This window comes from Myxocyprinus asiaticus, chromosome 13, assembly GCF_019703515.2.
Source record: "Myxocyprinus asiaticus isolate MX2 ecotype Aquarium Trade chromosome 13, UBuf_Myxa_2, whole genome shotgun sequence".
Classification (NCBI taxonomy): Eukaryota; Metazoa; Chordata; class Actinopteri; order Cypriniformes; family Catostomidae; genus Myxocyprinus; species Myxocyprinus asiaticus.
In genome coordinates this window covers 20,964,469-20,976,883 of record NC_059356.1, presented here as the reverse complement: position 1 = coordinate 20,976,883, position 12,415 = coordinate 20,964,469, and the positions used below count along the sequence as shown (strand labels likewise).

General features: G+C 38.6%; 1 protein-coding gene across 1 annotated transcript in view; it reads right to left on the bottom strand.

The window, feature by feature from the left end:
* Nucleotides 1-11,717, bottom strand: part of foxk1 (forkhead box K1) — a 31,850-nt gene extending 20,133 nt beyond the window's left edge. The window contains exons 1-2 of the mRNA XM_051714049.1: nt 10,824-11,717; nt 6,680-6,877 (exon numbers count right to left, since the gene is read on the bottom strand). Coding sequence (XP_051570009.1) covers nt 6,680-6,877; nt 10,824-11,230 — 605 coding nt within the window. The 5' untranslated portion in view covers nt 11,231-11,717. The remainder of the gene's footprint in view (nt 1-6,679; nt 6,878-10,823) is intronic.
* Between the last annotated feature and the right edge of the window lie 698 nt (nt 11,718-12,415).

The window sequence follows — 12,415 nt, the reverse complement described above, 5'->3', positions numbered from 1 at the left end:
CAAACCGGCGGTGTTGAAATATTATCGGTGAGTGGGCAGTGGGTGGGATCTCACAGGCCAAAACATAAACAGAAATTCCGACCTGGAATGGAAACTTCAAAGTAGAATATACTGGCTGTAGCACTGTTATCGGATTTTATGATTTAGTACAGTAAAAATATTACATATAGTACCTTTAAATACAGGTTAAATGTTTTTATTTTGTTGGGTTGTGACTTGATGTCCAATATAAAATCTGGGTCCCGAAGCAAAACCAGTTGAGAACCACTGATGTATTGACCAGTAGTGTTGATGTTTGTGTGTGTTCTAGGTTTGTATTATCTATTTTGTATTTATTTGTAATAAAAACAAGTTATTTTCTGCGTTGAGGCATTACTTAATGATTATTATTACAGCTAGTGTCAAAAGCTCCCAGTAAATGAACACACACATGACAAGGCAAACATGAATAACCCATCTATAAGTATTCTATGGATGTTTAAACTGTTCCTCCACCGATGTGCGTAAATACGGGTCCAGCTATGTGGGCCTGTGGACGTGCGCACAACAGCACCCCTCATTTCTGTGTGAAAATGTTTGCACACAGGTTTCACACACAAACACGTGCGTATGCACAGTTAGTAAATAACGCCTCTTGTCTTTGCTAATCAACAGCATGCCACAGATACTCCACACAAACATTAAGAATATTACATCCCTTGTTATGCACCTAACATGAAAAAAAATCTGCATGTTGGTGAAGATTCTGATAAACAAACAAAATGGCAACTTGGCCATTAGCCACATGGTTTCTGAAATGTACAGATAATAACTTTATTTAGGCAGAGGCTGAAAAAGACATCCCGAGCAATACTGTTTTAAGGTTGTCGTTCATTGTTAACAGTTCTGAAAGTCTCCCATAACGTAGACATACCACCCCATTTCTTTACTCGTGGTGTTATTTTTTACCGTTGGCTTTCTGACAGCAGGGCACAACAGAACGCTCCGATAAGGCTGTTGTGCTGTAGTCTCCATTGTGTTGTGCAGGCAGAGACAAACAGGCCACTCTGAACGGTGAGGGGAAGGCAATTGTATGCATGAGGGCACAGCGGGTGGGGAGGACTCGGTTGAAGTCCAGTCCTGAGGCAGCATTTTCACAACAGATGGGCCACGTTACAAAAACAACTTAAGGACAAGCAAAGGGACCAACAACTCTTACATATCACTTCTTAACGACAACATCGGTCCTCAAATGTATTGCCCTTTTTTTTTTTTTTTTTAATCAGAAATTATTCAAAAACAAGGTATAAACACAGTCCTAAGGAATGTGTAAAGAATTTTTATTGGAATTGAAATTCTGATAAATTGGAGAAAAAACTTATTTTAAAATAATCTCTGGAACCAGGGAGCCAAATACACACGCCTTCTGATACGTCATCGTGAACATCTCTCATTCAGAAGTTAGAAATGTTTTTGTGTTGTGTTCTGGTCTAATTTGTTCACAATAGGGCTGCAACTAACGATTATTTTGCTAATCCATTAATCTAACAATTATTAGAAAGATTATTAGACTATTCGGCGATTATTGCAATGATTAATCATTAGCTCTTAACCGATTATTCAGCTTGTGTCCCGACTTAAAAGGCTGTATTAAACGTGCTTACTAACAATAAAGAGGACAACATCATCTTTTAAAAATTACCTCTAAATGACGTTCACTGAATTAAAGGAAAAAAAAAAAACTTTAATTCAGTAAAGAAATTCACTGCAAAAACTCCTATTATTGTCGTGTTTTTGTTTTCCATTTAAAATTGTCTAAAAATCCTTAAAACAAGATACATTTACTTGAGAAGCAACATATAAGACATTTAGACTTGCTTTAAGAGAATGGATCTTAAATATAAGTGTATTTTTTCACTTGGTTTTACTTCTGCGAGTGCATTAAAGACAAAATATACTTATATTCAAGATCTGTTCTCTAACAGCAAGTCTAAATATCGTATATGCTGCTTCACAGGTGAAAGTATCTTTTTTAATGGATTTTTAGATATTTTAAAATATTTGTATTTTTAATATTATTTTCAACATTCTCAGATAACAATTTTTTCTTCTGCAGTATAGCTGCTAAAGAAAATGTTTTAAAAAAGGAGTTTTAGATATTTATATTGGAGCCAAAACAAAAACAAATCAAAAACGTATTTTGTTGCAGTGTATAATGGGGCAAAGACTACCTCTCTCACCTTTCTGTTCACTTCAATTCATCTTTAACTCACAAAAAAACAAACTCTCTCTTATTAATAAAGCTGCGTATTGCCAATTTTCTTTGCGATACGAAATGCACAGTGACACATATATTATGATTCAATAAGTTGTGAGACATCACATTATAATCTAGCTGCATTAAAGGTGCACGCTCGAGGGATGAGCGTCCCCGCGACAGTGTGTGCATCAGCCGGGTGCAGTTTCAATCTCTCCCCCTTAGATCGGGACATTCACGCAACTCACAGAAGAAGCGCTGACCGCACAGAGAAATGCCAGTTTCTGAGTTTGTAGTTATTTACGTGATCTGCTTCCGTATTATTTAAACTTTAATAAAGCTATAACGCATTAAATAGAACTGCATTTAAGATGTAATGCCGGGGTGTTTCCCTTAAAGAGCTCCAGCTCTGCTTATTCCACAACGAGTGTGCTTCTGTATTTACTTATTTGGTATTTTTGTATAATTCCCTCATACTTTGTGATCTACATCACCTGAAGCTGTTTGGAAAGTTTAGAGTGCATCTGGACTGTGAGCTGTGTTTTCTTCCTCTCCTCAGTCAGGTGCAAACTGCAGTGCTGCTCTCACGTGTCATCATTAGAGTTTAATGTGATCTCATGTTACGTTAAATGAGATCAAACTACTATTCGACCATGAAAATTTTTGTTGACAATTTTTTATTGCTGACGTTGTCGATAATGAAGACTAGTCGTTTCAGCCCTAGTTCACAAAATTACAAAACATTCTATATGAATGTAAGAGCTGCTTTTAACTCAAAGAATACACAGAAACAATTGAGGCATATAAGTGTATATGACTTATTGTGATATTTACATTGTAGTCTGGTGGTGTGAATAAAGTCTGTGCTTAATAAATGTATAATCTGTTGTTTACTGACTAACACAAGTATAACTCATTAAATATATAGGACTGCATATTGACATCATAGTGCTTTTTATTTATTTCAATTATGACTTACGTTTATACAGTCTATGTTAGTGTTGTCACTGTACCAAAATTTCTGTAGTCGGTACCGATACCAGTGAAATGGTACCAATTTCGATACCACAGCAAAAATATGCTAATATTATAATGTACTATTGAACACACCAGTTTAATATAATTATTTTAATAAATTAGGGGGCCTGGGTAGCTCAGTGAGTAAACACGCTGACTACCACCCCTGGAGTCGCGAGTTCGAATCCAGGGCATGCTGAGTGACTCCAGCCAGGTCTCCTAAGCAACCAAATTGGCCCGGTTGCTAGGGAGGGTAGAGTCACATGGGATAACCTCCTCGTGGTCGCTATAATGTGGTTCTCGCTCTCAGTGGGGCACGTGGTGAGTTGTGCGTGGATGCCGCAGAGAATAGCATGAAGCATCCACACGTGCTATGTCTCCGCGGTAACGCGCTCAACAAGCCACGTGATAAGATGTGTGGATTGACAGTCGCAGAGGTAACTGAGATTCGTCTTCTGCCACCCAGTTTGGTGAGAGTCACTACGCCACCACGAGGACTTAAGAGCGCATTGGGAATTGGGCATTCCAAACTGGGGAGAAAATGGGCGAAAATCAAAAAATGAAGTAAAAATAATTTAAGTTAATTTTGACCCTTTAATAAAAAGGTTTGAGCAATGTGGGCTTCATTACATCTATGGTAGGGAAGATTTATGTTATTAAAATGAATTGTATTCCAAAAGTCAACTACCTGCTACAATCTCTCCCTATATATGTCCCCCTCTCTTATTTCAAGCAATTTGATAGCATAGTGAAGTCCTTCATTTGGAACGGTAAGCGTCCCTGATTATATTTCAATAAGTTACATAGACCCAAGATTTTGTTTTATTATTATGTATTCGGTCTCAGACATTTGGCTCATTGACCACTTTCACCTGAGAGAGGCCCTGCCAGGTTTTGTATCGAACAGGAAGTTCTTGCCCCTATTTCGCCGTTGCAAAGCCTTACTATTAAACTAACCAGAGAAGTTAAGTTACACCCCGTTATCTCACATTTGCACTCAATTCTTTAGGTATTTACAGCTGAGCCTCCTGCTCTGTACTTTTTTTGGGAGTAGCATACACCCCCCTAAAGCGGCAGATACTCTGGGAGTGGTGATTACTGCTTTTGGAAAAGGTCATGAGGCATCAGTGTATTACTCCTTGCTAATTCAGAGTCTGGGGGACGGAGCTTCAACTTCTCTCAAGAGGTTATGGGAGAAAGATTTAAGCTTGGTACTGGAGGAGGGAGTGTGGGCTAGAATCAGAATGAGCTTTATTTTCAAGTATGCTTACACATACAAGGAATTTGTATTGGTGACAAATTCAGTCAAAATCAGTCGTGTGTCAGTCATATTGCACGCTGGTACCGGATAGAGTCGATGTTCGGTACTACCGAAACACTTGTATCATTACATCTTTTTTAATTTAGTATCGACTTGGTACCGAAGTACCGGTACTATTGACAACACTTGTCTGGGTGTTCTAAAAAACAGCATCCTACATGCATTTCCAGTTGAATTGTATCTGACTTGATTATTATAAATAAATCATACAGTAACGTCACACGAAACAGGTCAATGTGTACTGCCATGTTTTGGCACAACAAATGCATATTACCGAATGCATATTTGGGAATGGACTCCTAACAACACATTGATATGAAAAGTAATAGCAAGCAACCACTTCAAGCGGAAATCAAGTTCAAAACACACTATAGCATAAACACAGAGGTTGGTGAACTTAGCTACAGCCAAAGGGATTCCAAACGGTCATGTGAAGTAATGATTTACAGAGGACAACTCTTTAACTGATTAATTATTAACCCATTTAACAAACAGAAATCTCTTCCGAATCAAAACATTATCATCTCAGTTTCTATGTGAATCACAGGCAACGTTTAGGCTTGCTTCATCAAAATTATCATGAAGCATAAAGAAAGTGGAGCAGGAAAAACAGGACACTGCATATGAGGTTAGTATGATCATATATGTACAAAAGAAAGGTTGGTGTTGCTGGTTGTAAAGGACATGGCAGTTGTTCAAGTTGCTCAATGTGTGTGGAATTCAAAGCTCCACGCACATCTGCTGTTTGTCAAGCAGGCAGAAAAGTCTGGGAAAAGTCCCTACTCAATCACTAGCGAGAAGAGTGACTCCTGGAACTCCTGATACAACTTCCGAAAGACCAGAGAAAAATATTACAGTAGAAACTACAGCTCAGCAGTGAACAACTAGTTCGACTGGCTGAAGAGCTGAATAGAAGGAAATATTCCCCATAGCAGGGGAAGAGTAATCAGGAAGGACAGAAAGCATGTGTCTGTTTGTGTTGGGTGCAGGAGCAGTCCAAGGAATGGGATGGGGTGGGGGTGGGGTTTGGAGGCCTCGGAAAAAGGAAACTATCTGAGGCTCAAAACACCAAACCACAACACTTTCTGATCCACCAATCAGAGCACTCCAAGCTCAGCACATGCCATATATGGTATGTGCACACAGCATGCTCGTGGTGCAGAAGAGTGAAGAGGCCACCAGGGGCAGGCTTTTCTCACCACTTGTGCATCAACCTTGGATAAACAATAAAGTGTGAAAGCTTATATACATCTTTAAAAAAAAAAAACATCTCTTTTGCATATAAATCCTGGTGCTTCAATGTAAATGCATCCCTCAGGAGTATATTCAAATGTAACTTTTGTTTTGAAACTGACATAAAATAATAGGAATATGCAAAAGTTATTGTTCCATTGTTTAGCACCATTATTGATGTGCAATTTTTAAAAAGCCTATGCTAAACTGTTTAGTATTTGCTCTTCTGCAATTCAACACAGTGGAAAGCACACATTTTATAGCTTTTCATCCAGAACAACACTGCAGATCTTTTTGCATTTTCCTCAAAACACCAATTACATGCATGCAGCATGTTTCTGCTTTACCATTGTTTTCATGAGGCTACTATGGAGCAAGATATCATGGAGAACTGGTAGTTCTCTAAAACCAATAAATAAAGGAATAGTTCACCCAAAAACTTCAATTCTGTCATTATTTACTCACCATCATGTCATCCCAAATGCATAAACTATTATGTGCATATACTGTTTCTGTTCAAAAATTCTTACTTTTGTGTTCCACAGAAAAAATAACAGTATATGGATTTGCAACAACACGAGGTGAGTAAATTATGACAATTTTAATTTTTGGGTGAACTGTTCATTAATACATTTCTATGCCAAAGTCCTGAATTTGCCTTTCGGTGACAAAAGGCGGACAAAGTTTACTTTCAATAGATCCAGAAGAGTACACAAATGCTTTGCTTCATGTGCTAGCTATAGACAACTATTCATTTCAGTGAATAAAGCATTGATCCAACTGCTACAGCATCAGTTGTTTCAGACTGACCTGAACAATCTAATGATGCATGTTGTATTCTCTGTACTGCAGCTATTCAGATGAAGTCATACCTAATAGTTCCTGTGGGTGAAGGCAGGGGACTCATCATACTTCTGAAGTCATTTTCAGGAATGCTGATTTTCAGTGGAGAGATTTGTGAGTAAAGGGGTCTCACAGGGGAAATGGGAGCCTCTTCCTTCTGTGTCTCCTTGTGGTAGAGCGCTGTAAACTGAATCTTTATCACCGTACTGGGAAATCGAAAAGTGCACCTGTAAGGAGGGACAAAAATAAATAAATATTTAATTTAAATTGCCTAAATATGTGTGCGAAACATAAGGGAATAGTGTTTTTCTTGTGTCAGTAAGACCTTGCAAATCAATGAACACCCACCAGCTTTTGACATATACTTCTCATTTTTTGTGCATGGAATAATAGTAATATTTTGACACTTTGAATAATTGTAGCACACAAACGTAGTCTGAGATTTCCCCCGCAGGCACACTTCACACTACCCATTAGTACTGCCGTTCAGAAAGAAAATAAAGGAAATCTATGCTGCCATGTTGAAAATATGCCCTTGCTCCTATAAAGAGTTTGGCTTGGCTTTTTTAGATTGATACTACTTTTACTCTGTCACGGTGGATGATTTGTAGGTAGCAAAAAACTAATTAACAAGTATTATTAATAATCCATTCTAAAAAAGTCTAAAACAGGCTGGGGCAGGGGGGTCTATATTTTTAAAGTGCTATATTTTACCTCACAATCTGCATCTTTATTTTCACAATAAGAATTTATATTATAATTACATTTTCAAAAGAATATTTCTGGAAAAATCTGAAAATCAGGAAGACTGACCAGCACTAAAGCAAGGCAAAACATGCCACAGCATTAGGGTAATGAACACACAATCATTCATATCTGACCAAATTAGAATATAACTGCTCAAATCAATGCATATGAAAGACAAACAAGTGAGTAAAAGATTGCAATATATTACACTTTTGAATAATATAATAATAATAATAAACAAAGAATTACAAAACTATCATACTGTGACTCAGATTAATATCATATTGCCAGGTCCCTGCTTATTAAGTTGTTCAGGTTCTGTTTGGAAAATGCAAAATGTAAACTTTAAGAAAACGATCCCTCCCATCTACCCTTCTCCTGTGTTTTTGGATTGTCGGCAGTGTAGTCAGAGAATGATGAACTGGTGCGCTGCCGCCACTGGCCGTATTTACACAAGTGCTGCACCAGGAAGCCACTTTTAATGCTACAGCATACACAGTGCAGTTGTTTTGAATGGCTGGCTTGGCATGCGCCCATTAACGGTTCAGTCTGTCCATGTTTTCACAGCAGTCTGCATGAATATTTGTTCTGACCTCATGACAACAAGCTCCATAGATCTATTACTCTCTATACTGATAAGACAGATGGCCTACACTGAAACATTTTAAAGCAATTTTGAAAAGTACTGGGAAGCCAGACAGTGATTTTATCAAAATCTAGACACAAAGAGCTGAACATTATCTGCAACTACATTAGTAAATACATTACTGTTTAGCACAACTGAGTAGGGACCTCCAGTCTGATTCAGTTAACTAGTTGAACCACTTCTCAACCAGTGTTTACATTTGAGCCTAAAACTGTCAACAGCATGAGAATTGCTTGCATACTGATTAACTCTACTGATTAGATACTGGAACTGGTAGGCTTTATCAGAGACATCTAATGAAGTAGGATAAACTACTTGCAGATTGGTTCTCTATAGACCATTTCAAGGACTGTTCACTGGTGACGTCAAGTGACGTCGTTGTTCCATGAACATTTCCTGCTTATCAAAACAGAGACTATTTAGCAGAGATGGGCCACTTCTATTAAAATGAATGGGAGAAACTGGAATGCCCAATCAAGAAGCTCTAGCGCCCAATGGTCAACCTGCCTTACAAGTAAAATAGACCTTTTTCACAGACTGTAATGATGCGTTCCGCCTTATTTATCAGCGTAAATCTCGCAATTTTTTTATTATAAATTTTTTAAATATTGAGTGTAAATTTATAACATTATGCTTTGTGTTATATTACCCTGGAATTAGTTTTAAAAATGGAATTACCACAGCTGTGAGGGGGTTTCGATTACAGCTGCTGAGACAGTGACAGTAAATTTGGTATCTTCTCCCATTTTACTGTCTTAATCCACCTCTCTCTATTTTTCTCCTCTTCTGGAAAGTCATTCAAATGTAATAGTGGATTTTTTCTTTTGGTCTTGGAGCAATTGGGCAAGTGAAAATAAAATTTGCTGTGATCTCCCATTCAACGCTGTCGAAGTTTAACTTGCAAACATTTACTTCTGTGTTCCAAAACCCAGAGTGTGAAAAAGGTCTATAGCCAGTCACCTTCTAGATACAGAAATCGCCTGCCAATCAACTCGAAAACACGCATTCGCATTAGCTATACAAGATGGTATAATTGCTTTTTTAGCGTAAACTGAGGTAAATAAACTGAATTTATTATACCTGTTGTGACTGAACGACACGCCCTTCCCGTGGATCATCAATGAAGAGCCTGACTTGATTACGCCATTCACAGTGTGCCATGGGTGTGCGCGGTCGCTCCGAGGAACGTTTCGCAGGTTTCCTTGGCCGTGGTTCTCTGATAGGTGGATCTTTCTCTGCTGTACCATGGGTAATGTAGTTATTTACCATGAGCTCCGCTGTCAAACAGGATTTTTAAACAATGAAGTTCAAATAACGCAGACGGATGCTTCGACGGAAGTATATACCATTGGTGAACAACCTCGTAGCTCACAGTATGTCTGTTTTTAAACGTTTATAAGTTGTCATTGAAAATCAATTCGTCTATGGGATAAATGAATGGGATTTTTCCTTCTGGAACCAAACTGTTGCGCTCTATTCCCCTCAAGTGCAGAGGCCCAGGAAAGCCAGACTGCTCAAATGAAGCTGCACAGTGTTGTCAGATTTTACTGCTTATTTGAAATATGTTCTTTTTTCATAATCTTGACCAACCATTTTGGAGATTTCAACCTTTCCCCATTCAACTAGATAGGAGCTGCACTTTCATGCCGCTTGTTTACATGGAATCCAAAAATGGCCGCCGAGTGGACTGACTTATCACAAAAAAGACACTTTGTTGAAAGGATCCGGAAATATGCTTGAACCGTTCGAATTCTTTTGTTTACATTCTTGAAATGGTCTATAGATTATTTGTTACTAAAATAAATATCAATATTCATACTGCTACACTGTAAAACTAAGTTACATCACTGTCTTATTGGTCTAAACATTTTACTACAAGATTTTCCAGGATTATATGTAAATAAATGTGAATTTAAAGTTTAATTCAAATTAAATTCGAACACAATTTCAAATAATTAGAATACCATTTCAAATCATTGGAACCAAAATTCAAATATTTGAAAATAAAATAAATTCGAATTCCAAAGTTGGTGACACTGAATTTTGAATGGCAAGATTTGTACACTGCAAAACAACCAAAACAAGAGGACATGCACGTTTATCCTCAAAGCAAAAAACAACCACGCAGATAGTAGTTACTACTCCAATGTGGTCGTTCAAGTTAATATATTGTAGTTCAGCTATGTTTTCCAAGCTGTCCTTTGTCTTCTGAAGATTATAACGCGGTTACTACTGATATGTGTCATAAATGCGGCCTGTATCTCAGATTTGCCCACAAATTAAGTGGTGGATCGATTCGCTGTTGCGCACCCACACACACACTCACTGCGGTCGAAGTGTGAAACGTGTAACTTTCCATGTTTGTATTTTAACTTCTCTTGAACGTCAAGCTCTTTACAGCAAACACTCAAGGGTCACTAAATTAATACTATCAAGGTGAACACGTTACTGTGTCTAAAATAAATATTTAATCCGTTACACATTCAAGGCGGTTTGATGAGAATGCACACAAATTTGTCGCCTGAAAAATACATTTAAAGTTGCATTTATGCACAAACAATCTTGTTTATGCAATTTTGCATAAACGGCAATTATCTTTTATTTTCAGAAATTGACAGTTTTTGAGATTGCACTTGCAAACACAGTTTAGTCGGATTATGCAGGCGTTGCACTGAGCCTGTTAATTTAATCTCTTGTATGTTTAGTGCATTAACTCACTATGCATGCCAACTGTCTTAAGTGGCTAATTTTAAGAAACAGATCTCATTTTAGTAACTTACTCCCTCGGTAAGAGAAGTGGAGGTGCGCCTCTCCTCTGAAAAACGCCATCGACAAACACACCGTTCTTGCCGAGACAGCGCAAGTAGAAATGCGGTTCCTCGAAGGCGATCTGCAGATGTCTTCTGGATATGAAGCTGGAGTGGCCCATGTTGACATCCACGGAGCCGTGCGAGGAATTCCGCCCGACAGTCACCGACCTCTGGCGCATGACGAACTCGAAGTCCCTGCCTTCCAGCCGCGCGAGGGCCTGCGACGGAGGGGAGAGGGGCATGGAGGATGTGATTCTGGGCGAAGTCGAGGAGGAGAAAGTGTACACGGGCGGGATCGATATACCCACCGGGCTACAAGGAGCGGATTTGAGGGCCAACAGGGCTCTCGCTCCGGTATCATCCCCCAAATCAGCCATTTTGTTGAAAAAACAAAGAGGGGATTGCAAGCGCTAAGGCTTTGTGTTGGCAGGGTTCAATCTGTTGCTGTTGGTGGTGGTAGTCAAAACATGGAGATGGCGCATTAGAAATGCGTCATGGATTCACGGATCGGAGCAGCGTGAGTCATAATCATGCATTTAATCTTAACGGGTTTAGAATGAATTAGCGGGGGATAGTGAGATATTCGTATTATTTGTCGAAAAAGTCCAGCTATTCGGTTGCATGAGCTGTTTCTTATTTGTCTACAAGTTTCGGCTTGGTCAGAGTCTAAACACCGAGCTCCCTCGCAAAGAAATGGTTAATATTATTGCAGTTCCTGGAACCGGACGACACGTGCGTAACATGTGGCAAGAAAAACAACACAATTTGATGTCTACCGCGCGCGCGACTGTTTAGATTGTAATTTAATACATGTGGGTTTTGATGTGTAATCCTTTTCATTCGATATGAAAAACATTTTGAAAGGTGAAAATAGCGTGACGTGGTTGGAGAAGTGACGTCACCGCACATCGATCAGTCTGCGCGCTGTCTGTTTATAAACAGAGAAAGAACAAGGCAAAATTAAAGCCCGGATGCTGGAATTTACGTCATTTTAATTTAGACGTTCAAATGAATTTATTACAACTCTGCGCGGTTTTCATTGCCAACACAATGTGTCTGTCTTCACTAATGTATTGACAGTCGTTCTCATTAGACACCAGACTTAAATTGTAAGTTAAGGCATCTTAACACAGCCGAGTTGAGCCTGCTCTGTGTAAAGACAGGATGCTGCATAAAAGCCAGACTAAATTAAGCCTGCTCTGACCTACTTCAGCCCTTATAGTATCAAAGACAGTTCTGATGCTGCTTTGGTTCTGTGCAAATGAAATGCAGCATCAGAGCAGTCTTAAAGGTGCTCTCAGTCAATTTTTCCCCCATTAAAAATGTTTTACTCCTAAAGAAATTAATTGTAAATTTTAAACATATGTATTAAATCATGACCACTCACATGAGATGAAGACTTTAGTCATATCAGTAACCTTATAAAAGCTGTTGTATTCTACATGGGGTAGGGGCGCCCTCATGGGGGCTGCCATTTTGGAATCTCATGACCAGCTGAATACTAATCACTTAATGTCAGTAAACGTCTTGTGATTGGACACTTTCGCTCTTGGATTAAATTA